At 45.9% G+C, this 26,129-nt stretch overlaps 1 protein-coding gene across 4 annotated transcripts; it reads right to left on the reverse strand.

The window, feature by feature from the left end:
* Nucleotides 1–1,473: 1,473 nt before the first annotated feature.
* MIIP (migration and invasion inhibitory protein) lies at nucleotides 1,474–26,035 on the reverse strand. 4 transcript variants are annotated; one of them, XM_053401022.1, is made up of 10 exons: nucleotides 25,783–26,033; nucleotides 23,713–23,883; nucleotides 22,448–22,924; nucleotides 17,621–17,723; nucleotides 16,286–16,397; nucleotides 15,030–15,094; nucleotides 13,751–13,880; nucleotides 11,523–11,619; nucleotides 10,328–10,435; nucleotides 1,474–2,044 (listed from the first exon to the last, which is right to left on the reverse strand). In XM_053401022.1, the coding sequence occupies exons 2-10, from the start codon at nucleotides 23,866–23,868 to the stop codon at nucleotides 1,946–1,948; spliced, it is 1,347 nt and encodes a 448-aa protein (XP_053256997.1). In that variant the 5' UTR covers nucleotides 23,869–23,883; nucleotides 25,783–26,033; the 3' UTR covers nucleotides 1,474–1,945. The 4 variants fall into 4 exon arrangements, with proteins under 4 accessions (XP_053256997.1, XP_053256999.1, XP_053256996.1 ...); XM_053401021.1 differs by lacking the exon at nucleotides 1,474–2,044 and adding an exon at nucleotides 6,333–6,882 and having other exon boundaries at nucleotides 25,783–26,034; XM_053401023.1 differs by lacking the exon at nucleotides 1,474–2,044 and adding an exon at nucleotides 6,779–7,043.
* Between the last annotated feature and the right edge of the window lie 94 nt (nucleotides 26,036–26,129).

A 26,129-nucleotide genomic window follows, 5' to 3' on the forward strand; every position in this document is an offset into this window, starting at 1 on the left:
CATTCCCCACATAGACTATAGACTGCTGTGTGCTGCCTCGAGACATTTATCGTTTAAGAATTTGTTCAATAAATCAATAAAAGCCTGTGGGCTGTTCGTGTTCAGGACAATTGCACCAGAGTGTAGAAGGAACAAATATTTCATTCAATATAAACTGGCACTTGGGATTTATCAATGGCCTCAGTTCTGCCTGTTAATTACCATCTTTGGCAGTCAGTGCTGAAACACAATCTGGTTGTTACATTTTAATTACTTTTGTGTTTGTGTGCAATCTATAAATATTCTTATAAATATTCAAACAACCCCCCCCCCAAAAAAACCCCAAGCCCACCTACACAGGAGAGAGGAAGAAACAGCCTTGATGGTGTTTTCAGAAGTATTTTAACATATATGAAAAATCAGAGGCAGCATCTGCATCTGTGTGGTGGCATTTGCTTCTTTTAAACTCATAGTTGCCCTCTGGCGGTTTAAATAAGTACATCTATTAAAATGAAATAAGATTTCTTTTTATTTTTGAAAAGAGGAGTTCCCCGCGAGATTGTGGGCGGTTTTTAGTCAATTGAAAAAGACTTTTAATTGACGCATCTAGCCCTGGGGTGGCAAATGTCCCATTCAGAAGCCTGACCCAGCCTTCCAAAGGTTGTAGCTAGCTAAATCCTACTCGGGAGTAGACACACCAAAATTGGCAGACCGAGGTTAGACATAGGGACGTGGGTGGCGCTGTGGTCTAAACCACAGAGCCTAGGGCTTGCCGATCAGAAGGTCGGCGGTTCGAATCCCCGTGACGGGGTGAGCTCCTGTTGTTCGGTCCCAACTTCTGCCAACCTAGCAATTTGAAAGCAAGTAGATAAATAGGTACCACTCCGGCGGGAAGGTAAACAGCGTTTCTGTGCGCTGCTCTGGTTCGCCAGAAGCGGCTTAGTCATGCTGGCCTCATGACCCGGAAGCTGTACGCTGGCTCCCCCGGCCTATAGAGCGAGATGAGCGCCGCAACCCCAGAGTCGTCCGCGACTGGACCTAATGGTCAGGAGTACCTTTACCTAGGTTAGACATGCACAGGAATTTCAATGGGTCTGCCCTGGGTAGGGCAGGCATTGGATAATCCCCCCCAAAAGAAGCTCAACAACTTTGTGCCATCTCCCCCCATTTTGAGTCCCCCAAAATAAGGGACATCTTATACATGGGGGCGTCTTATAGACGGGAAAGTACGGTACATACCTCGGGTTACAGACGCTTCAGGTTGCGTTTTTTCGCATTACGGACCGCCGAAACCCCAAAGTACCGGAACGGGTTACTTCTGGGTTTCGGCAGTCGCGCATGCGCAGAAGTGCTAAATTGTGCTTTGCGCATGCACAGAAGCGCCGAATCACAACCCGCACGTGCACAGACGCGGATTGTGAACGTGCATCCCACACGGATCACGTTCGCAACCCGAGCGTCCACTGTAATTAATTTTTTAAAAAACCACACTACTTTGCTTCAGTCTGACTTTATTGACAACCAAAGACTCCAACAGAGCCCATGAGGGGCTGTAGCAATGGGCTCGCCTGGATCTCTGCCCAGGATCGCCCTAGGTGAGTTGGCGTCCGGGCGGCTCCTTGCCGCGGTCCAGGCCTCTGCTGCCCTCCTCAAGCGAGCCCGACAACTCAATGGGAGTCCTAGGTGACGCCTTTGCTTAAAGTCAACATCTCTGGGTCTTACGGCTGCCCGTTTCCCCCGGTGTCGTCGACGACGGGGAGGCTGTCATAGGAAGGGAATTCCAAATGGACAGGGAGAGGAATCTCGACTTCGTGGGGCTTGGGGGACGAGAGGCCCCGGAACTGTGGGATGAAGCCGGACCGCTCGCCGCTCGCCGGACATTCGACCACCGAGCACGTGACGCAGTCGTCTAAGTTGCAAGGCTTCTCTTGCCAAAACTCGGAGGCCTTGAGGTCCAGCGTGATGTTCATGGCCCACACGACAAAGTGCCGGATCCGGGCCTGCTTGTGTAAGTCACACATGCAGACCCATGGCTGCCAGGGGTTCCAGTGGAAATTAGCTGCCTCTGTGGACGGCAAGATGAGGACAACTGAGAACATAAGAATAAACGAAGCCAACCTTGATGGCTTTCATCCATTCATTCAGCCAGAAAAAATCCATCTCTAAAACATATAGGCATATTAAACACATAAAATGTTATATACAACAAATGGAAAAGGATGTTCAAAATAACTTTTATTTTAAAAAAAACACCCAGAACCCTTTTTGCGGGAATTGCGGGTGGCGCTGTGGGGTAAATCACAGAGCCTAGGGCTTGCTGATCAGAAGGTCGGCGGTTCAAATCCCCACGACAGGGTGAGCTCCCGTTGCTCAGTCCCAGCTCCTGCCAACTTAGCAGTTCGAAAGCACATCAAAGTGCAAGTAGATAAATGGTAAATGGCGTTTCCATGCACTGCTCCGGTTCGCCAGAAGCGGCTTAGTCACGCTGGCCACATGACCCAGAAGCTGCTCCCTCGGCCAATAAAGCGAGATGAGTGCCGCAACCCCAGAGTCGGTCACGACTGGACCTAATGGTCAGGGGTCCCTTTACCTTTACCTATATGGACAGAACTACTTAAACTGTATAGAAATTTATTCATGCATGCTTCTACAGCAGCAAGAACGCTACTTGCCCCAAAGTGGAAAGAAGCAGAAGTCCCAGCAAAGGAAGAATGGATACAAGAACTTATGGATTATGCAGAAATGGCGAAACTAACCCCCAAAATAAGAAATCAAGATAACAAACTTTTTATAAAAGAATGGAAGTGGTTTATTGAATATTTACAGATAAGAACATTGGCAGGGTTGTTTTAATAACCTGCAGTTTCACAAGAGTATATATATTTAAAGGAGAAAATTAAATGAATTTGGATATGAAGAAGATATTAAAAAATAAATTTAAGGAACCACAGAAAGGGGGGGGAAGGAAGTCAAGCTTTGAAATGTTTAAATGGTTGTAAAATTTATGAAATGTGTAACTCTGAAAAGTGTAATTTTTTTCTTTAAAAAAAAAAGATGTACTGAAACTGACCACAAGCTCTGCCTTCCCTCTCTTGCCTCTCTCTCTGGATCCCTTCCCAAGCAGACGAAGACTGTGTCTGGAGCTGTCTGGCCAGTTGTTCAGCCATGTGAAGGACTCTCCTCGATCGGGGGTGTCAGAGGGGGAGGCGAGCCAGCAGGACCGAGACTGCCCTGCTGCTGGGTAGCAAGGGAACCTCTGACTCCCCTCTGAGTCTGCGCTCACACTGTGACTCTCAGCCTCGAACCCTGTCCTGGAAGGCCCTCCTTCTCCTGACTCCCCACCCACCATGATCACTCAACGCCCTCCTGCTTCTAGCACCTCCCAGCTCGTTCCTTCCCCAGACTGCTCTTCCGTGTCCCACCACCAAGAACTGGGATCTAAGTTGCCATCTTCTGTGCCCTCCTTGGGGGGCTCTTGGGCAGGGGGCTCCCACCACTTCTTCATCCAGCCAGTCCCTGACAACTGGACGGATTCATGGAGGACAAGGCTACTGTCAAGGGGGGTTTGGTCTGGGTGGTCATCAGGATGCAGATGACACCCAGCTCTACCTCTCTTTTAAATCGGAACCAGTGAAGGCAGTGAAGGTCCTGTGTGAGTGTCTGGAGGCGGTTGGAGGATGGATGGCGGCTAATGGATTGAAGTTGAATCCTGACAAGACAGAAGTACTGTTTTGGGGGACAGGAGGTGGGCGGGTGTGGAGGTCTCCCTGGTCCTGAATGGGGTAACTGTGCCCCTGAAGGACCAGGTGCGCAGCCTGGGAGTCATTCTGGACTCACAGCTGTCCATGGAGGCACAGGTCAATTCTGTGTCCAGGGCAGCTGTTTATCAGCTCAATCTGGTACGCAGGCTGAGACCCTACCTGCCCGCGGACTGTCTCGCCAGAGTGGTGCATGCTCTGGTTATGTCTCACTTGGACTACTGCAATGCGCTCTACATGGGGCTACCTTTGAAGGTGACCCGGAAACTACAACTAATCCGGAATGCGGCAGCTAGACTGGTGACTGGGAGCGGCTGCCGAGATCATATAACATCGGTCTTGAAAGATGTACACTGGCTCACAGTACCTTTCTGAGCACAATTCAAAGTGTTGGTGCTGACCTTTAAAGCCCTAAACGCCCTCGGTCCAATCATTCTGCCTGGACACTGAGGGCCTTCTGGTGGTTCCCTCGCTGTGAGAAGCCAAGTTACAGGGAACCAGGCAGAGGGCCTTCTCAGTAGTGACGCCCGCCCTCTGGAATGTCCTCCCACCAGATGTCATAGAGAAAAACAACTACCAGATTTTTAGAAGAATAATAATTATTATTATTTAGAAGACATCTGAAGGCAGCCCTGTTTAGGGGAGCTTTTAATATATAATAGATTATTGTATTTTAATATTCTGTTGGAAGCCGCCCAGAATGGCTGGAGAAACCCAGCTAGGTGGGCGGGGTATACAAAATAAATTATTATTATTATTATTATTATTATTATTATTATTATTATTATTATTATTACTAATGGCTATGAGCCATGATGGCTATGCTCTGCCTTGATGTGTTTCTGACTCCCCGAGTAGCCGGAAACTACAGTAAGGGATGGGGCTCTGGGGCTCAAATTATGCTTATGGGTTTCCCATCAGGCACTTGGATGGTGACTGAGAGAGCAGGATACTAGACTAGATGGGCCACTGGCAGACTCTTCTTAATTCTCTTATGTCAGTGGTCCATCTATTCCTGCATCCTGTTCTCAGAGTGGTAGGACTAAAACAGGCCTTTGGCCTGATCCCAGAGGGATCTCCCAATGTTCTTGAGAAGACCCAAAAGTTGAGACTGCAGCCTGAAAGATCTTTACCGCTTCCCAGCCGTAAACTTGCACTACTGACGTATCCCAGAAGCCACAGCTCAGAACTCAGCAAAAGCAGCATCGCCAGCCTCTGGACGGACCCAGCTCTGTAGCTTGGATGCTCGCTTCAAATTGGTCCATCCGCAGAGCATGTAGGTGGGAGGTTGCGTACCTGCCGCCGTGGCAACAGGGAAGGAGCCAATCAGCACACAAAGAATGCCCGTAGTATCCTTTGGAGTGTGTTCCTGTGCTCAGGGAGAGGGATAGCTCCCACATTTTGGCTAGGTTCAAATTTCGGTTGCCCATAAAGTGGTACCTTGGGTTAAGAACTTAATTCGTTCTGGAGGTCCGTTCTTAACCTGAAAAAGTTCTTTAAACTGAGGTACCACTTTAGCTAATGGGGCCTCCTGCTGCCGCCGAACGATTTCTGTTCTCATCCTGAAGCAAAGTTCTTAACCAGAGGTACTATTTATGGGTTAGTGGAGTCTGTAACCTGAAGCCTCTGTAAGCTGAAGTGTCTGTAACCCGAGATACCACTGTATTTATTTATTTCTTAAAATGTATACACTGCTCGACTGTAAAAAGCAGTTTACAGAAAGGGATAGCTTATTCCAGAGACAGTCTCCGTCTTCAGCACAGACCCCACCCCATTCCAAAACAAACTTTCATGGCAGGGCTAGCTAATTTGGTGTAGTTTGGATTCCCATCAGCTCCAGCCAGCAAGCGATGATGGGAGCCTTAGGCCAGCAGGTTGTCCACCCCGGCAGTAGGGTGCCCAGAGTCCCTGGGCAGGTTTGCTGGTCCTCAGTCTCAGTTCACCACCTGTAAAATGGGCATCATTCTTTCCACTGCTGCTCTATGGGAAAATTATTGGCATGGCTTCATTCTTGCCTTGTTTATACTGGGTGGTGCTCGACTAAGTTTTATTCTAATGAAATAAATGGACTCGACTAAGTTAGGTCCATTTATTTCAAAAGGCGTACTCTGAGTAAAAATTAGTTGAAAATAACTCACATTTTATAAACCAGCATTTAACATATATTCAAGGCAGTTCCCCCCCCCCCATAAGGATCTTAAGAGTGGAGTTAAAAGTATGCTGTTAAATTTTCGGCTCATCAGGTATTGCAATTTTTGAGTTTCATGGTTTGTTTGCATTTACGTACTTGTTACCCTTTTTACAAACTGCTTAGGGACAGTTTTAAGCAGTCTATAAACATACAAAATCAATTAATAAAAGCAGCCTGAAACTGTTTGACAACACAGTCTTCCGGAGGCAAGTGCTGTGTCTATTACCTGTCTTTTAGTAGATTTTTAAAAAATATTGTTTTAATTAATTCCATTAGGGTTACTTTTTAACAATTGCCTTTTATGTGTTTTTAGCTTTTTGCATTTTATCTATGTCCTTTTAAGTTCTGTAAGTCACCTTGGGGGAAAAGCAGGATGATGGTGATGTTGATGATAATAATAATAATAAAAAAGTCAAAACTATATTTATTTACTTTAAAAAAAACAAGACAATTAAGACACACACACACACAGAGACACCTTTTCCTTCACCAAATTAGTGTTTCTCTAAATGTCCTTAATTGCTACCATCCTTGGTTTTTTTTTAAAAAAACAACACGCTTCTTAATCTTTTGATTTCAAACCATGCTTTTATCATTTCAGGAGTTGTGCAAGAGCATGTGGACCAGAGACAAAAAGGAAGGCAAACCCGTCCTGCAATTTCTCAAACGTCGCAATGCGTCTGGGTGCCATGCTGATGAAACTGGCTAGCAGGCAACCTCACAAAGGAAGAGGCCCTGATCCATAACCACACGGAGCTCCTCCTCATTCCCCATCGAGGACCAAAACTGGGAAGTTTGAATCGGCGAGCTCTTTTAATTAGATGTGGCTTTGTGGCATGGCGGCTTATGACGCTTCCTTCGCCAGGAGAGGTTGCAGAGTTCAAATTCCGCCACGCGAGAGAGGTCCAGCAGTTGGTCGCTCCTGCTTCCTCCTGACACTCTGGAGGCAGAGATCTGGAAGCCAGATATTTTTTGTGTAAGGGTTAAAAAAAGAAGGGGTGCGGCAAACCTGTATAGGCCTGCACTATCTTAAGAATCTTTGGTGGGTCTGCTGCCGAGTTGGGGTCTTCGAGGCTCCTAAAGTCAAGAATCTAGTCCTCAAGATTCCGAACGATCTAAACAGAAATATATAGAAAGTTGCCTTATACCGAGTCAGACATTGGGGCCCATCTACCTCAGGACTGCCTGCACTGACTGGCAGATACGCTCTCCAGGGTTTCAGACAGGAAATCTCTCCTGACCCTATCTGGACCTGAATCCGGGATCTTCCGCATGCCAAGAAGGTGTTCTGAGCTAAGGCCCTTCTCTGATCTTGCACAGAGACCCAGTTTTGATTTATTAGCAAGACAAGAAATCTTAAACCAGATTGCCAGTTCTGTTCCAACCAATTGCAGGAACGCAGGGAGCCAAATTTTACTGACTTTTTCGATCCAGCTGGCTCAGCAGTTTTCTTTTTCGACAAACCTCCTAAGCAGATATTTTTTAAAGTGCCAATTGGCATTTGTACTGGATTTGAAATTGTTTTCATCTTTGCAACGGGTTATGATTGGTGTGTGTGTGTGTTTTTCTCAATATGTTGTAAACTGTGTTTCTCAATATGTAAAACTGTGTTGGGATGCTTTATAAAGGGACCCCTGACCATTAAGTCCAGTCGTGGCCGACTCTGGGGTTGCGGTGCTCATCTTGCTTTATTGGCCGAGGGAGCCGGCGTACAGCTTCCGGGTCATGTGGCCAGCATGACTAAGCCGCTTCTTAGGAAGCGATTAAAAAACGAATAACATCTGTGCTGACTTGGAAATGGCTCTCTAGGGTTGTTTCCCCACCTGGAGAAGCCTGGAATTGAACCTGCGACCTTTCGAATGCAAAACAGGGGCTTTACCACCAAGTCACAACCCTTTCCAGCAGACCAAATCTTCCTACGTTTGCATATGAAGAAAAAAACCCCAGTTGTTTTGAAGCAAAAAACCCACACAGCTTTTTGAACATGAATCCACCTTAAATACAATAGTCCCCTCCTACAGGATAATACTGTAGTTTTAAGAGTACTTAAAAAAACAACCATCTTTAATTACCGTATTGGCCCAAATATAAGCCTCACCTGAATATAAGCTGTACCTTTAAAATTCATGGGGGGGGGGAGAGAAAAAAAAGACAATACACAAATATAAGCCACTCCCTTAAAATTCCGCAGGCCATCACACCCATTCTGTTTTACTGTATGTCTGTTTCAGATATTGTAAAAGCCAATTTTTGTAAGGTCGCAAATTTAAGCTGCACTTTAACTTTTCACGGTCGGAATTTGGAAAAAAAGGTGTGGCTTATATTCGGGTCAATACGGTATTTTCTTTTTAATGTAATGTAATATATAAATAATAAATAATAATAATAAATTTTATTTATATCCCGCCCTCCCCAGCCGAAGCCGGGCTCAGGGCGGCTAACAACAATAAAACAGTACAAAAGTACAACACAAACAACACTGGATATTCCCAACACCAGTAATAAAAGGGGCATCTAGGACCAGACAGAGCAGGATGAATTTCCCTATCAAAATAAAGAATAACAGATCAGAATTACAAGGTCCTAAGTAATACCATAGGGACGCGGGTGGTGCTGTGGGTTAAACCACAGAGCCTAGGACTTGCCGACCAGAAGGTCGGCGGTTCAAATCCCCACGACAGGGTGAGCTCCCGTTGCTCGGTCCCTGCTCCTGCCAACTTAGCAGTTCGAAAGCACGTCAAAGTGCAAGTAGATAAATAGGTACTCCTCCTGCGGGAAGGTAAACAGCATTTCCGTGCGCTGCTCTGGTTCGCCAGAAGTGACTTAGTCATGCTGGCCACATGACCCGGAAGCTGTACGCCAGCTCCCTCAGCCAATAAAGCGAGATGAGCGCCACAACCCCAGAGTCGGCCACGAGTGGACCTAATCGTCAGGGGTCCCTTTACCTTTACCTAAGTATTCCCATTGGGCTCCCATTGTCTCTGTAGCTTATTGCTCTGGTACATTATATAGACATAGAGTAAGCTGTCCTGACAGGCTTAGCTATGTCCACTTCCCCTCACCTTGTGAGGAACTAGGCAATAAAGCCTATTGTTCCTCCCCAGTCCACCTGAGAATCTCAGTCTGTGAAGAGGCTTGAGCTGCCACGCTTGCCAATAATCTAGAAAACTTTGCCACTTTGTTACTAAGCCATGTTTTACTGCCAATGCAACTTTCTGAAGCAGATGAATCTGACCTTCAGATAGTTTGGAAGTACAGTGGTACCTCGGGTTACATACGCTTCAGGTTACACACTCCACTAACCCAGAAATAGTACCTCAGGTTAAGAACTTTGCTTCAGGATGAGAACAGAAATTGTGCTCTGGTGGCGCGGCAGCAGCAGGGGGCCCCATTAGCTAAAGTGGTGCTTCAGGTTAAGAACACTTTCAGGTTAAGAATGGACCTCTGGAACGAATTAAGTACTTAACCTGAGGTACCACTGTAAACCATTTTTTAAACTCACTAACATGTGGTCTTTTCCTATGCTGGGGAACAGGAAAACTTTGGAAAGAAACTTTTTACAGGGACATTTTAAAGGTCTAACAGCTTTAGTTTGTAACTTTAAATCTCTGCTATGGTTCTCTCACCAAAGAGTACTTGCCCCAAACTTGGATCTTTCCATCCAGGAATTCTCCTTTCTCTACAAAATTTTTCTAAACCAAGGTTTTCATTCAGACAAGCTGGCACGTAGAACGTCGATGTAAGTTTTAGCCCGTTTCTTGTTTATTTCCGATTTTATTTCTTGGATTGCTTTTAAAGAGCTGCTTTCACCGATAATATTATTATTGTTCTATTCTCCGTGTAAACCGCTTTGAGGTTTCGTTTTGCTTTTAACAACCAAGTGGTATGTAAATCTTATGAAATAAAACGAATAATCAAGAATCACAGTCATTGCAACTCAGTGGAAAGCAACCCCAAAATTTATGCAGGGTACACAGTACCCTCACTGTGGAATACAGCTATAATGGAGAAAATTATGCATAATTTGAGATTTTGACAAGGACAGGGACCTCCATACACAAGCCTGGCAATTCTGGAACTAGATAAACTGACGGCAGTGATAGCCTCTTACTGGAACCCTGTAATTTTAACTCTGCTCATTTTATGCGCCTCTTTTTACAGTTTTGTTCTTCACCTTTTAATTTTCTAAGAGTTCTGTCTGTTTTATGCACACTACAAAATTAAATTTAAAAACCCTTCAAGAAAAATATCAAGAATCAGGACGGGGAAAAACTGGAACTCAGAACCAAGAAACTGAAATTGAGAATCCCGCAGTCCGTGTTTGTGGCAACACAGACTGAATTCTGTGTAAGGTATGAAACCCTAAATATTTTAGCACAATGCCATTTAGCGTCCTTACCCGATTCGTACGGCCAGGTGGCATATCCCCCAGGGATGAGTGAAGGTCGAGGCTGCTGAGAGTGGGGCTGAAAGCTTGAACAGGGTTCTCCCAACCGGCCAAACAGTGCTGTGGGGGTCACAGAAAGGGAAAGTATCTCATGTTAGGTATTAACTGTAGCCCCAAAGGCTTGGGCTGTTTGAATGAATCTTTCTTTGCATCAGCCATCGGCCTTAGCAATAAAACAACAATATGATATACAAAGAATAGAAATAAAAAGTCAATTACAGTGGTACCTCGGGTTACAGACGCTTCAGGTTACAGACTCCGCTAACCTAGAAATAGTACCTTGGGTTAAGAACTTTGCTTCAGGATGAGAACAGAAATCGTGCAGCGGCAGCACAGCGGCAGCAGGAGGCCCCGTTAGCTAAAGTGGTGCTTCAGGTTAAGAACAGTTTCAGGTTAAGAATGGACCTCCAGAACGAATTAAGTACTTAACCCGAGGTACCACTGTATATAAAGGGACGCGGGTGGCGCTGTGGGTTAAACCACAGAGCCTAGGACTTGCTGATCAGAAGGTTGGCGGTTCGAATCCCCACAACGGGGTGAGCTCCCGTTGCTCGGTCCCTGCTCCTGCCAACCTAGCGGTTCAAAAGCACGTCAAAGTTGGCCAGACTGAACCTAATGGTCAGGGATCCCTTTACCTTTACCACTGTATATAAAATACATTTTGAGGTTTTGAATCAATAGTCAAATAGTGGATCTTATTCCGATTGCCCCAGCTAAAAACCTTTGTTGTCACCTGCTCATCTTGATCTGCCAAGAGAAAGGACACTGTGGCAGTGGTTGGGCGACCCGGAATGGACAATAATAGAGGGGTGATAATCTCATTCCTCAAGTCTTTATAAAGAGCGCAGGCCAGAAGGGCATGCGCCACCGATTCGGGACTGCCATCTCCACAGGGACATAAGTGTTTTTTGTGTGGAATCTGTTGGAATTGTCCCTCAAGTACTGTCGAGGGCAATACATTCAATCTTGTAGAGCGCATTGCAGTAGTCCAAGCGGGAGATAATTACAGCATGCACCACTCTTAACTACGTTCTTCGCTCTGCCAGGGAAAGGGAGAAGGGCGGAGACGCCAGCCATGGGCATGCTCCCCCCCCCCCGGTGCCCGGCCCCACGGCAAGAACCGGGCTTCCCCAAATCAGAAACTCACCGAGGGCAACGCCAGGTTGTCTGCAGGCTCGTAGCTTTTCCTGCGGTGGATCTTGTGCTTGTAGGCAGGGAGCAAAGTTGATCTCGGGATGCTGACCCTGCGGGGGAAATCAGGATGTAGGAAGAGTGCTGCTGGATCAGGCCAAAGGGGGCCCAATGGGACCGGATGCCTCAATGGAAAAGCTGCAAGCCAGACTGGGGCACAAGAACCTTCTCCCTTCCTGCGGTTTCCAGCAGCTGGAATTCAGAAGCATGGCTGCCTCTGGCAGTGGAGGTCAAACATAGAAAGCATCCCAAACAGGACCAGAAGAGCCAGGAAGCTCTGTGAGAACGCACACCAGCCCTGAGCAGAAAGGCCTCTGAGATTAGTTCGCCTTCAGAAGATAAAAGACTCTCCGGAAGGGTGATGTGACGCACTATTTACTTGGGATACGCCATTATAGGTTAGACCAAGTTGCAGAGATAAATAGTCATGGGGGAGGCGAGCTCTTAATTTGTTATTATATCTGTACTTCAAGTTCGATTTGGCAAACCTCCCCTGGAAAGACTAATGTTTGATGCAACCTGTCTGAGGTAATTAATGAGCGAACGCCTAGATTTTATTTCACCGGAACTGAGAGAAGATGGCGACTGCCACCAGAGAAGGACTTTTGGATTGATTCGGCATAAACATCAGCGTGTGAGGATATACTGCAAATAATAGATTCACCAGCTGCAAGGAGAGTCGTACAAATTTCACACAGAAGCAGATTATTGCTCACTTCAACTCGCCTGTGGAAACAACTCAGAGGCCATGAAAGAAGGAAGGATAACAACAGGAAGATTAAAAGAAGGAACTATTGGAAACTCGAGGCAGTAGAAACATAAGATGATTGGACCCCACTGAACTTAAAGCATGGGAAGCCCCAACAAAAATTTATAATTTGGCAAAATATTTGGACTATATGATATGTAGTTGTATAATTTGGAATATTTAATGTGATCTGATTGGATTGTTAAAATGGAAAATAAAAATTGTGTGTGTATATATATATATATATATAGAGAGAGAGAGAGAGAGAGAGAGAGAGAGATATTAGTTTGCCCTCAGCAAAGGTGAGGTAACTCCTTTTCGGGGGGAAAAACCTACAATGAAGTGAGACTCCAGAGCAGCCTTCCTCAACCTGTGGGTCCCTAGATGTTGTTGAACTACAACTCCCATCACCCCTAGCTAGCAAGGCCAGAGCTCAGGGATGATGGGAGTTGTAGTCCAACAACATCTGGGGACCTGCCGCTCTATGGAGTGAACAGGAGCACTGAGCAGTTCAGAACTGCAGAGGGGAACCCACAATAATGTGATCGCCTGTGGCGACTGGAGAAATCGCCCCAGGTGACCAGGTGGGGGGAAATGGGCAGAGGCTGAGGAAGAGCTGTTTCTTCCACTCCCCGCCCCTGTTTCAGGTTCTCAAGTGACTACGAAATGATTTGAATAAGGTACGTATTAAAAGGCTGGTCATATTTTGGACATTACAGTGGACCCTCCAGATACGAACTCAATTCGTCTGTACAGTGGTACCTCGGGTTACAGATGCTTCAGATTACATACGCTTCAGGTTACAGACTCCGCTAAGCCAGAAATAGTACCTCGGGTTAAGAACTTTGCTTCAGGATGAGAACAGAAATCGCACGGTGGCAGTGGGAGGCCCCATTAGCTAAAGTGGTACCTCAGGTTAAGAACAGTTTCAGGTTAAGAACGGACCTCCAGAACGAATTAAGTTCTTAACCCGAGGTACCACTGTATTAAAAGGCTGGTCATATTTCTGACATTAGAGTGGACGCTCCAGATATGAACTCAATTTGTCCTGAGGGTCCGTACTTACCCCGAATAGTCCGTATCCGGAGGCACCGCTTCTGAGCGCACACAGGGCGAGATAGAGGGCTTCTGCGCATGCGCACATGGCAAAACTGTGAAGTATACACTTCTGGGTTTGCTGTGTTTGTAACTTGGAATTAGGTTACCCGAAGGTAACGTAACCTGAGGTACCACTGTATTTGTAAAGCCGCTATCAGCGATGTCCCCAGGATTCAATCCCTGCCATGTTCAGGCTGGGCTGGGAAATATCTCTGTTTGAAACCCGGAAAGTCACCGCTGTCGGTCAGTATAGACATTTCTGAGCTAGCTGGACCAAGGGTGTGAGCCAGCATAAGCAAGCTTCCCAGGTAGGTCTTCACCATCGCTTGCAGACTCACCTGACGAAAGCAGGCTCCACCAGAGTCTCTGGAGGCCGGTGGGCTCTGGGGTTTTTGCAGATGGGGCAGGCAGACTCCAAATCCAGGGGCTCCGCAAAAAGGCGTTTATTCAACCGGTAACAGAAGACACCTGCAGAGACGGAGCCGGGTAGAAGAAGGGATATGCGGACTACGTGGGGCTACCTTTGAAGGTGACCCGGAACCTGCAATTAATCCAGAATGCGGCAGCTAGACTGGTAACTGGGAGCGGCCGCCAAAACCATATAACACTGGTCCTGAGAGATCTGCATTGGCTCCCAGTACGTTTCCGAGCACAATTCAAAGTGTTGGTGCTGACCTTTAAAGCCCTAAACGGCCTCGGACCAGTATACCTGAAGGAGTGTCTCCACTCCCATCTTTCAGCCCGGACACTGAGATCCAGCGCCGAGGGCCTTCTGGCGGTTCCCTCATTGCGAGAAGTGAAGTTACAGGGAACCAGACAGAGGGCCTTCTTGGTAGTGGCGCCCGCCCTGTGGAACGACCTCCCTTCAGATGTGAAGGAAATATGCAGCTATCTTCTTTTTAAAAGACAGCTGAAGGCAGCTCTGTTTAGGGAAGTTTTTAATATTTAATGCTGTATTGTTTTTAACACTTGACTGGAAGCCGCCCAGAGTGGCTGGGGAAACTCAGCCAGATGGGCGGGGTATAAATAATAAATTATTATTATTATTATTCAAGTTCCTCAACAGGGACAGTGCGGATTCTGCGGTTTCCTCACCCCAGTAAGTGTTCCAAGTTCCTAGTCCTTAGGATTGCTGAGGTTTAAAGCCAGAAGCCATGTGGCATGATGAAACCACACAGGCCAAGGAGATGCTGAGGAACCAAGCCGGATGAGGAATGGTTGAAGGATCTAGGGTATGTTTAGTGTGGAAAAGAGGAGGCTGAGAGGAGATAAAATAGCCACCTTAAATATCTAAAGGGCTGTCACAAGCAAGCTTGTTTTCTGTTACTTCAGAGGGCTGGATCCGAACCAATGGATTAAAACTGCAATAAAAGAGATTCTGGCTAAACATTGGGAATAACTTTCTGACAGTAAGAGCTGTTTGACAGTGGAACGGAATATCTCGGAAGGTAATAGACTCTCCTTCTTTGGAGGTTCTTAAGCAGAGGTGAGCTGTGGTTCCTACATGGCAGGGGGTTGGTATGGATGACCTTTGAGGTCATTTTCCTGCTCTACAATTCTATGATGGTTGTAGGATTGGCTAGGCTGCTGAGATGGGAAGACAGAATCTGACCGTACACTGATGGGAACCCGGGTCCATGTCCGATTCTCGATTGTGAGCAGAGGAACCCAGACCGTCTGATCTGTGGAGAGAGGAACGTTAAGAGTCGTTTTCAGTTGTTCCCTGAAAGTCAGTGGCTGAGCTGTCATGTTGCATGTGCAAAACAACAACAACAAACCTCTGGTTACATGAAGCATATTCAATAAATAAAATAATAATAATAATAATAATAATAATAATAATAATAATATATTTATACCCTGCCAATCTGGCTGGGTTTCCCCAGCCACTCTGGGTGGCTTCCAACAAAACACTAAAATACAATAAAAAGCTTCCCTAAACACACAAGACGTAACTGGCTATATGTTTGAAAAAATAATATATACTATTCACTGTATTGAATTGTAGATTTCAACAGAAGTAGCTCATAACCTTCTATTCGCCAGGAGGTGATGGGACCAGTGGCCATGATCTTCGTTTCTTTGATGTTGAGCTTCAAACCATATTTTGCGCTCTCCTCTTTTAATGAGGGTGAAAGAGGAGAGCAAAAATATGGTTTGAAGCTCAACATCAAAGAAATGAAGATCATGGCCACTGGTCCCATCACCTCCTGGCAAATACAAGGGGAAGAAATGGAGGCAGTGAGAGATTTTAATTTCTTGGGCTCCATGATCACTGCAGATGGTGGCAGCAGTCACGAAATTAAAAGATGCCTGCTTCTTGGGAGAAAAGCAATGACAAACCTAGACAGCATCTTAAAAAGCAGAGACATCACCTTGCCAACAAAGGTCCGTATAGTTAAAGCCATGGTTTTCCCAGTAGTCATGTATGGAAGTGAGAGCTGGACCATAAAGGAGGCTGATCGCCAAAGAATTGATGCTTTTGAATTATGGTGCTGGAGGAGACTCTTGAGAGTCCCATGGACTGCAAGAAGATCAAACTGATCCGTTCTTAAGGAAATCAGCCCTGAGTGCTCACTGGAAGGACAGATCCTGAAGCTGAGGCTCCAAGACTTTGGCCACCTCATGAGAAGAGAAGACTCCCTGGAAAAGACCCTGATGTTGGGAAAGATGGAGGGCACAAGGAGAAGGGGACGACAGAGGACGAGATGGTTGGAGAGTGTTCTTGAAGCTACAAACATGAGTCTGACCAAACTGTGGGAGGCAGTCGAAGACAGAAGTGCCTGGTGTGCTCTGGTCCATGGGGTCACGAAGAGTTGGACACGACTAAACAACAATAATAATGATAATATCATCATCCACGCCCCCCTTACCGCAGCTCCCGGTCGTAGATGCAAGCCTCCCGGTTCACCTTCCGGAATTCCTGCAGCTCTGAGAAGTAGTGATCAGGTTTCTCAGAGAGGGAGGAGTCCATGTCAAGCAGCCCTGGAGGAGGGAAGAGGAAAAGCCAAGACCCACCAGGTCAGTTTCAAGGCACAAATGTCGCCCTTTTAGGCTTCTCTCATTTGGTCCTCGGACCTCTCTGCAGGCCACACCCCTCTCTGGTCCTACTCCATATACACCCCATATATTTTCACGTGGCTGGAATATGTCCGTGAACTCTCGTTTGCCCGGACAGAGAGGAGTGTGTGCGTGTTTAGAAACTGGCCTACCATACAAAGGTAAAATTTACATGTGTTGCTCTGGCCACTTTTCCTTCTGGCTCTGCCCACCACAGGCATGCGGACTCCAGAAAGTTGCCTGGAAGAGAATGTAGCTCCTGGACTGGAAAAAAACACCCTTTCCCAGCCCTCATAGATATAAAAAGATAAATCTCTCTCTCCCTTTCTCCTGCCTTCCACAGAAATGATCTTCAAGGCACCCACAGCAATTTCATACAATACAGTGGTACCTCTGTGGGTTAAACCACAGAGCCTAGGACTTGCCAATCAGAAGGTTGGCGGTTCGAATCCCCACAACGGGGTGAGCTCCTGTTGCTCGGTCAACATAGCAGTTCGAAAGCACGTCAAAGTGCAAGTAGATAAATAGGTACTGCTCCAGTGGGAAGGTAAACGGCGTTTCCTTGTGCTGCTCTGGTTCGCCAGAAGCGGCTTAGTCCTGCTGGCCACATGACCCGGAAGCTGTACGCCGGCTCCCTCGGCCAATAAAGCGAGATGAGCGCCGCAACCCCAGAGTCGGCCACGACTGGACCTAATGGTCAGGGGTCCCTTTACCTTTACCTCGGGTTATGTACTTTATTCGTTCCGGAGGTCCGTTCTTAACCTGAAACTGTTCTTAACCTGAAGCACCACTTTAGCTAATGGGGCCTCCCGTTGCTGCACCGCTGCAACCGCACAATTTCTGTTCTCATCCTGAAGCAAAGTTCTTAACCCGAGGTACTATTTCTGGGTTAGCGGAGTCTGTATGTAACCCGAGGTACCACTGTACATGGGTATAAACAAAATAATATCCTGAAAATTGCAGGCAGACTGCCTCTGACCTGGCGGACTCCATTTAGCTCTCACAAGCCGCCGTCTCAATTTCTGGAAACCACCCCAGGGCTACTCTTTTTCTTTTTTCAAAAACCCAGTTAGGCTGAATCAGGCTAGCTGCACAATCTTTCATTTTCTTTATTTTGCTTGGCTCCAAAATAGATCGAGCCGCCGTACCTGCGATCCAATCGTACCCCAGGAAAGGGCGGACCGACCAGTCATCTGCTGGGATGGCGTATTCCTCAGGGTCAGACATGAACGTCACGTGCCCAGAGTTCTTCTGCAACAGGGTTAAAAATGCAGAGAAACGGTTCTTTTACTGAGCTGACTCAATGCGTTTTGCCATCGCAACTGCCACATGCACAAACCTTTCATTTGCCCACGTTTGGATAATAATAATAATAAATTTTATTTATACCCCGCCTTCCCCAGCCAAGACAGGCTCAGGGGGCTAACACCCGATATAAAAACAAATTGATTGAAATACAACTTAAAAACAAGATTAAAATATAGCCTCATTTCAATGGAAACTCAAATCAAAAACTTTTGGGGGGATGAAAACGTCAAATCTTCACCAAGGCTAACTATCCGGACTGGTCCTACGTGGGCCAGAAAAATGCCAGGGAAGTCCCCAAATAGGAGTTCCATCACAGAAGGAGAAAGGAAAAGGAAAGAGGGAGAGGGGACCAAGTTGATTCCAAGCCAAAGGCCAGGCGGAACAACTCTGTCTTACAGGCCCTGCAGAAAGAAATCAGATCCTGCAGGGCCCCGGTCCATAGCTTTCAACTTTCAGATTTAAAAATAAGGGATCAGCAGCCTCACCTGTCCCGGGGACAGTTTACGGGATATCTAACAATCTGGGATAGCAGCGGGAAGCAGCGGGAAACGGCACCGGAATAAGGGAATTTCCCCCCGAAAAGGGAAGGTTGACAGCTATGCCCTGGTCTCATGAGACAGAGCGTTCCACCAGGCCAAAACCAGTGTTGAAAAGGCCCTGGCTCTGGTTGAGGCTAATCTGACTTCCTTAGGGCCCGGGACGTCTATGGAGTTGCTATTTATGGACCTTGAGGCTCTCCGTGGGGGATACCGGGAGAGGCGGTCCCTTAGGTACGCTACCATGCAGTTAATGAAATATTTACAGCAAACAAAGCAAGTTTCCCAGTAACACAAAATGTTATCTTAAGTTCCGGCTATTGGCCTATCAAGCCTGGTACTGTCTGCACTGAGCAGCAGTGGCTTTCAAGGTTTAAAGGCAGGATACAATTCCCAGCCATTAGGGATTGAACCCGGGATATGTAGCGCGCAAAACAGTTGCAGTGCAATTGAGACACCTGGGAAGGTGCCTTGCAGTGAGTTAGACCATTTCTCTTCCATTTGTATACGCTACTGTTCAATATTTGGTTTCCACTTATGGTAGGACTACAACTCCCATCATCCCCTGATGGCAAAGATGGCTGTGGACGATGGGACTTGTAGTCCAACGACATCGAGGAACACAAGGTTGAAGAATCCTGGCCTACACTGGCTGGCAGAGGCTCTCCAGGGCCGCAGACAGGATGTTCCTCACAGCCCAACGTGGAGATGGACCCTGGGACATTCTGCATGCAAAGTAGCTGCTCTTCCACGAAGCAATAATCTGCATCCTTATCCTCCAATGTTCTTTCACCTTCTCGCACTCCCACCAAACATGGATGAAAGTACCTGAGCCAACTATTTGATGAGAAGGGGAAAAGGTTGTTATCTTGGAATGTAAGAGATATTGGATTTTGGAGATGCGCCAAGACTTTGGTCTTTGGCCATCTTTAGCTGTACAGACAAAGAAATAGAAATCGGAAACCTGCTAGAGCTCTGGTGGGTTTTCAGTTAACTTTTTCCCCAGGCTGAAGCATTTATCTGTATATAATAATCATAACTGGGATGCAGGGGGCGCTGTGGGTTAAACCACAGAGCCAAGGACTTGCCGATCAGAAGGTCGGTGGTTCGAATCCCCGCCATGGGGTGAGCTCCCGTTGCTCAGTCCCTGCTCCTGCCAACCTAGCAGTTCGAAAGCATGTCAAAGTGCAAGTAGATAAATAGGTACCGCTCCAGCGGGAAGGTAAACGGCATTTCCATGCACTGCTCTGGTTCACCAGAAGCGGCTTAGTCCTGGAAGCTGTACCCCGGCTCTCTTGGCCAATAAAACGAGAAGAACGCCGCAACCCCAGAGTCGGCCACGACTGGACCTGATGGTCAGGGGTCCCTTTACCTTTACCTTTAATAATCATAACTGAGAAGAGAGAGAATGACTGGACCAACACAGAACTTTTTGGGAAGAAAAAATATGGATAAATAATTATTACACGCAGGATGAAGGGATATAGGTCTTCACTTGTGGATTAATAAATTACTAAATATGTTAATTCAAATGGAAGTCACAGAAATTGCAGCTGTGGAACAAGGGACTATGATTAAGACTGGAATACAACTGGAACAAATAAGACTTTGGAAGCGGGGGGGGGGATTACTGAACCTGTAATCCAGCAAGTGGGAGGTCACCCAAATTATATAATTGGCTATTTTGTTAATTGTTATTTGATCTGGTATAATGAGGTCTCTTTTGTATATTTTGTATGGGACGCGGGTGGCGCTGTGGGTTAAGCCACAGAGCCTAGGACTTGCTGATCAGAAGGTCGGCAGTTCGAATCCCCGCGACAGGGTGAGCTCCCGTTGCTCGGTCCCAGCTCCTGCCAACCTAGCAGTTCGAAAGCACCTCAAAGTGCAAGTAGATAAATAGGTACCGCTCTGGTGGGAAGGTAAACGGCATTTCCGTGCGCTGCTCTGGTTGACCAGAAGCAGCTTAGTCATGCTGGCCACATGACCCGGAAGCTGTACGCCGGCTCCCTCAGCCAATAAAGCGAGATAAGTGCCACAACCCCAGAGTTGTCCACGACTGGACCTAATGGTCAGGGGTCCCTTTACCCTTTAATGAGGTCTGTTTTGGATATTTTGTAATTGAAAACTAATAAAAAATTTTGGGGAAAAGGAAAAAAAGTACCTTCCTTCCAGCAACAACCATCCTTGCTAATCATCAGGGGTTCAAACCCCAGCAGTGCATTTGGTCTAATCTGAAGCTTTCCTTATTGGGTCGAATCGCAGCTGTAAAGATGAATGTTTTGCCAAAAATGTTATTTCTGTTTCAATCTTTGCAAATTTTGGACAAGATGGACTGTTTCAAGAAGTGGCAGAGAGACATCTCTAGATTTGTCTGGCAGGGCAAGAAACCTAGAATAAAGTTTAAAATTTTAACTGATGTAAAAGAAAGAGGTGGATTTGCCCTGCCAGACTTCAAACTGTATTATGAATCAGCAGCATTTTGCTGGTTAAAAGACTGGCTACTTCTTCAGAACACAGATATTTTGGATTTAGAAGGTTTTAATAATGTTTTTGGGTGGCATGCATACTTGTGGTATGACAAGGTCAAAGCACATAAGGCATTTAAAAACCATATTGTTAGGAAAGCTCTGTTTAATGTCTGGACAAGATATAAAGATTTGTTGGAAAGTAAAACCCCGAGGTGGTTGTCACCGATGGAAGCTAAGTCCCAGAAAAAGCTCAATATGGAGGCCAAATGGCCAAAATATTGGGAAATTTTGGAGCAAGAAGGTGACAGATTGAAACTGCAGAGTTTTGAGAAACTAAAAGACAAAGTGCGAGATTGGCTTCATTATTACCAAATAAGAGAGGCCTACAATTTGGATAAAAAAATTGGCTTCCAGGTGGAGAAATCAAAATTGGAAACAGAATTGTTAGAACCAAAAACTAAGATTTTGTCAAAGATGTATAACTTGCTGTTAAAATGGAACACACAGGATGAAATGGTCAAATCAGCGATGATTAAATGGGCGCAGGACATAGGTCATGACATTATGTTTGCTGACTGGGAGCAGTTGTGGACCACCGGTATGAAATTTACGGCATGTATTGCCTTAAAGGAGAATATTATGAAAATGATTTACAGGTGGTACATGACCCCAGTCAAGCTTGCAAAAATTTATCACCTACCTGACAACAAGTGCTGGAAATGCAAGGAAGCTGAGGGAACATTCTTTCACCTTTGGTGGACGTGCCCAAGGGTTAAGGCTTACTGGGAAACGATATATAATGAACTGAAGAAGGTATTTAAATTTACCTTTCCCAAGAAACCAGAGGCCTTCCTTTTGGGCATAGTTGGCCAATGGGTGTCAAAGAAAGATAGAACATTATTTATGTATGCAACAATAGCAGCAAGAATACTTCTTGCCAAGTATTGGAAGACACAAGATCTACCCACCGTGGAGGAATGGCAGACGCAAGTGATTGACTACATGGAGATGGCTGAAATGACTGGCAGAATCCGTGACCAGGGAGAAGAACTGATCGAACAGGACTGGAAAAAGTTTAAAGACTATTTACAAAAATACTGCAAAATGTTTGAGTGTTAATATGATGTGGGAAGTGAAGGTAACAGGGTTTGTGTGATTTGGTTAAATGTGAATGAAAAGAAGAATGTTAAAAAGGACAAGGGGTTATGAACAGAACATTATTATGTCATAGTATATAAGATGAGGTATGGGCTAAAACAATGAAAAATTGGGACATAATAATTAGAAGAATACAAAATTAAGCATGGTTTAAATAAGGTTTTGAACTTGCTGAATTGGATTGGAATAAAGAGGAACACAAAAAAGGGGGATGTGAGGAGGTCAAGACAGAGGGGTATGGAACTTTATAAATCTAAGAAAGTGGATTTTTCTTTTTTCTTTTTTTTCTATTTTTCCTTTTTTTGTTATATATCTCTGTTTTTCTGTTGTTTCTGTTTTCTATGTGAACTTCATTTACGGTAATGATATATTTGAAATGATGAATTTTTTGATTTGTAAAACTTTAATAAACATTTATTAAAAAAAAAAAAAAAAACCCAGCAGTGCAGCGATGCCATAACCACTGGCTGCCAAATCTTTAAGTAAAGACTCGCGACACACCCACCTTCGCTTTCTCTTTAGATTCCTTGGCTTGGGGCGTGAGCAGGATTGGTTTCGGGGCTGGTGACATCCGCACAGAAACTGTTGCCCTGCCTCTCCCCTCTTTGGCTCGCCCTGGGCCCGCCTCCTCTCTGGCCTGCGGCCTGTCTGTCTCCGGCAAGCCATGCAAACATGGAGGACGCCTTTTTGCCTCCGCGTGCCCCGTGGTTACCCTGGGCTTCCTCGGTCCTTTTGGCCGTCCGCCACTCGTGGTTTTGCGAGTCAATCCGGCGGATGCCGCGGCCGACGGAACGTGGATCACCTCAGTCTGGAGGGTAACGGGACACAAGCGCCCTGGATGGCGATCCTCTCGCTCGTCCTGGGGCACAGCGGGTTTCGAGGGGGAGGTGAAGTTGCGCCGTGCCAGCTGGGGACTCACTTCCACAGAGACAATCACAGCAGAATCGGTTGTGTCTTTGGGAAAACGATCCCTGTTCTCTCTCTGGGAAAATAATAATAATAATAATAATAATAATAATAATAATAATAATAATAATAATTTATTTATACCCCGCCCATCTGGCTAGGTTTCCCCAGCCACTCTGGGCGGCTTCCAACAAAACACTAAAATACAATAACCTATTAAACATGAAAAGCTTTCCTAAACAGGGCTGCCTTCAGATGTCTTCTAAACGTTTGGTAGTTATTTTTCTCTTTGACATCTGGTGGGAGGGCGTTCCACAGGGCGGGTGCCACCACTGAGAAGGCCCTCTGCCTGGTTCTCTGTAACTTGGCTTCTCGCAGGGAGGGAACTGCCAGAAGGCCCTCGGTGCTGGACCTCAGTGTCTGGGCTGAACGATGGGGATGGAGACGCTCCTTCAGGTATACTGGACCGAGGCCGTTTAGGGCTTTAAAGGCCTGCACCAACTATTGTGGCTGGTGGTAGCGATCAATAACTTTCCCTTCCACAAATTTGTCTAATCCTCTTTTAAAGACGTCCACATTGGTGGCAATCACGGCCTCCTATGGGATTATCTGTCCTGAATCTTCCAACGCTCTGATCTGTTCATTCATTCATTGAATTTATATAATACTCTTCATCCGAGGACATTCATCGGATGTCCACGAGTTCTCATGTTAGGGGCTGGACTCCAGACTCTCCAGATCCCAGCAGCCAGCTCTCAGTCCTACCCTTGGGGAGCTGTGATCCAGCCATGTCTGGGGGGCCCCATGAATTGAGGAACACCTACATGCAAACACGAAACACAATCCAGCAGTCTCCCTACGCACCTCGCCCTTGCTGTCCGAGACCCGCCCGCCTTGAGGAGTTGCTCTTTGCGATGGTGGCAACAGCTTGACTCGAACCCGTTCCCTGAACTCCTCTTGGTTCGTCCTCAGCCTCCGCAAGAGGTCCTGGTTCAAGTTTCGCAGCCTCTCCAGGTCCATCTTTTCACCTCCTTGCTTTAAAAAGAGAACATTGCAGCGGGTTGGGACTAGATCATGAGTAGGGAAACTAAGGCCCAGGGGTCGGATCCAGCCCAATCGCCTTCTAAATCCAGCCCGCGGACGGTCTGGGAATCAGCGTGTTTTTACATGAGTAGAATGTGTCCTTTTATTTAAAATGCGTCTCTGGGTTATTTGTTGGGCATAGGAATTCGTTCATTCCCCCCCCCCCAAAAAAAACATAGTCCGGCCCCTTGCAAGGTCTGAGGGACAGTGAACTGGCCCTCTGCTGAAAAAGTTTGCTGACCCCTGGACTAGATGGCACTCTGGGTTTCTGCCAACGCTACGGTCCTCTGATTCTATGAAAATATGGAGGACTGAGAGCAAAGAAAGGAGATCGTTAGTTACGAAGTGCATCCGAACCCAGGTCACACTCACAACCATGGATTTAAAGCACCACTTGTTATTTATTTGTTTGTTTCATAAAATGTAAAGGTAAAGGTAAAGGTAAAGGTAAAGGTAAAGGGACCATTAGGTCCAGTCGTGGCCGACTCGGGTTGCGGCGCTCATCTCGCTTTATTGGCCGGCGTGCAGCTTCTGGGTCATGTGGCCAGCATGACTAAGCCGCTTCTGGCGAACCAGAGCAGCGTACGGAAATGCCGTTTACCTTCCCGCCGGAGCGGTACCTATTTATCTACTTGCACTTTGATGTGCTTTTGAACTGCTAGGTTGGCAGGAGCAGGGACCGAGCAACGGGAGCTCACCCCGTCACAGGGATTCGAACTGCCAACCTTCTGATCGGCAAGTCCTAGGCTCTGTGGTTTAACTCACTGCTTTATTGTAAGGCGGTGGGGAATCAAATGGTTTTCAAACTATTAAGCGAATAAAAGATCCTACACAATAATTCTAAAAAAGAAACTTCAACTGGACTATTTATTTATTTCACTGCATTTATTTATTCTCTGCAGTTACTCCGCAGTGCACAGAGTAAGACGAGGCACAAAGAGTAAGAAACAAGAAATAGTGGCCATGTAGAAAACTGAACACAAAAATATTGCGCGCATTACAAAAATTCTCATTTTTTTTGTATTTTTTGTGGCTTTTATAAGGCTAATTACTTTTTTATAATCTTTATTAGCTTTCCATTACAATAATCCAATAATAGCCTCATTGTAACAATGCCAAATTATAATACGATTACTAATACCAATCATTCAGATGCAAAATTATATAATTTAGGTGGCTCCCCCACCTGCTAGAATTGATGGTTTGATGATTTACTTTATTTCTGCGTTGCAAAATCTTATTAATTTCAATTACTAATCATTACTTCTCAATATAGTTTTATTTACTTCTTCCCAGCTCCCACAGGAAAAAAACCCCACATATCTAGCCCTGTATATTTTCCCTTATTTCTTCCCAACCCTACTAAACTGGGTAACCTCCGAATACTGCGCTGCGCAGACTTAACATATAGTATAAGAGAACAAGAAGAACATACGTTTGGAGAAGATTGGAAACCGTTTATTGAATATATGAGGGGAAATTGTGTACACTTGAAAACGCTGGCAGCATTAAGATAAATTCGACAATGTAATTAAGCTTGGATGGATGCAATAATGGAATACTGAATGGTTTAGTTTTTGTAAAATATGCAGGGATTTATAATATGCAAAATGAACCATGGAAAGAGAAAAAAGGAAGTCATTGATATTTTAAAGATGTTTAAACGTGTATTTTAAAGTGTAAAACAGAAAATTTAATTACTTTAAAAAAAAAAAATAAACTGGGTAACTCCCCCCCCCCACACCTCGCCCCATAAACTCCCCACCCGCGTCTTAAAGCGCCATCGATTCCCCCCCCCGTCTATTTCCAACCGCCCACCCGCAGATCAAAGGGACGCGTCGCTTCACTCACCCATTCAACTCTCCCGTCGGTTTCCTACTATGTAGCAAAAGCCAAGCTTCCGAACGCCTCCTGATTGGCCGGCTCCGCCTTCCCAACCCAGCATGCATTGCACCAACCGCCTGTTACTTTCACTCTTAAAGGGGCCGCTCCAATTCATTTCTTCCCGCCTCCAATGCCGCTACTACTTTGCGCCTCAATATTTGTGTAAGAAATTAAATCATGACATGTATGAAAGAAATGGCCATTTGTGCTCTGCCCTTTAGAGGCTTTTTATCGAGGCGTTCAATAGGTTCACCCTCTTATCGAGATGTTTGTTAGATCAACTCTTCAATCCAAAATTGTCTTAATATATAAAT

Source organism: Podarcis raffonei, chromosome 8, assembly GCF_027172205.1.
Source record: "Podarcis raffonei isolate rPodRaf1 chromosome 8, rPodRaf1.pri, whole genome shotgun sequence".
Classification (NCBI taxonomy): domain Eukaryota; kingdom Metazoa; phylum Chordata; class Lepidosauria; order Squamata; family Lacertidae; genus Podarcis; species Podarcis raffonei.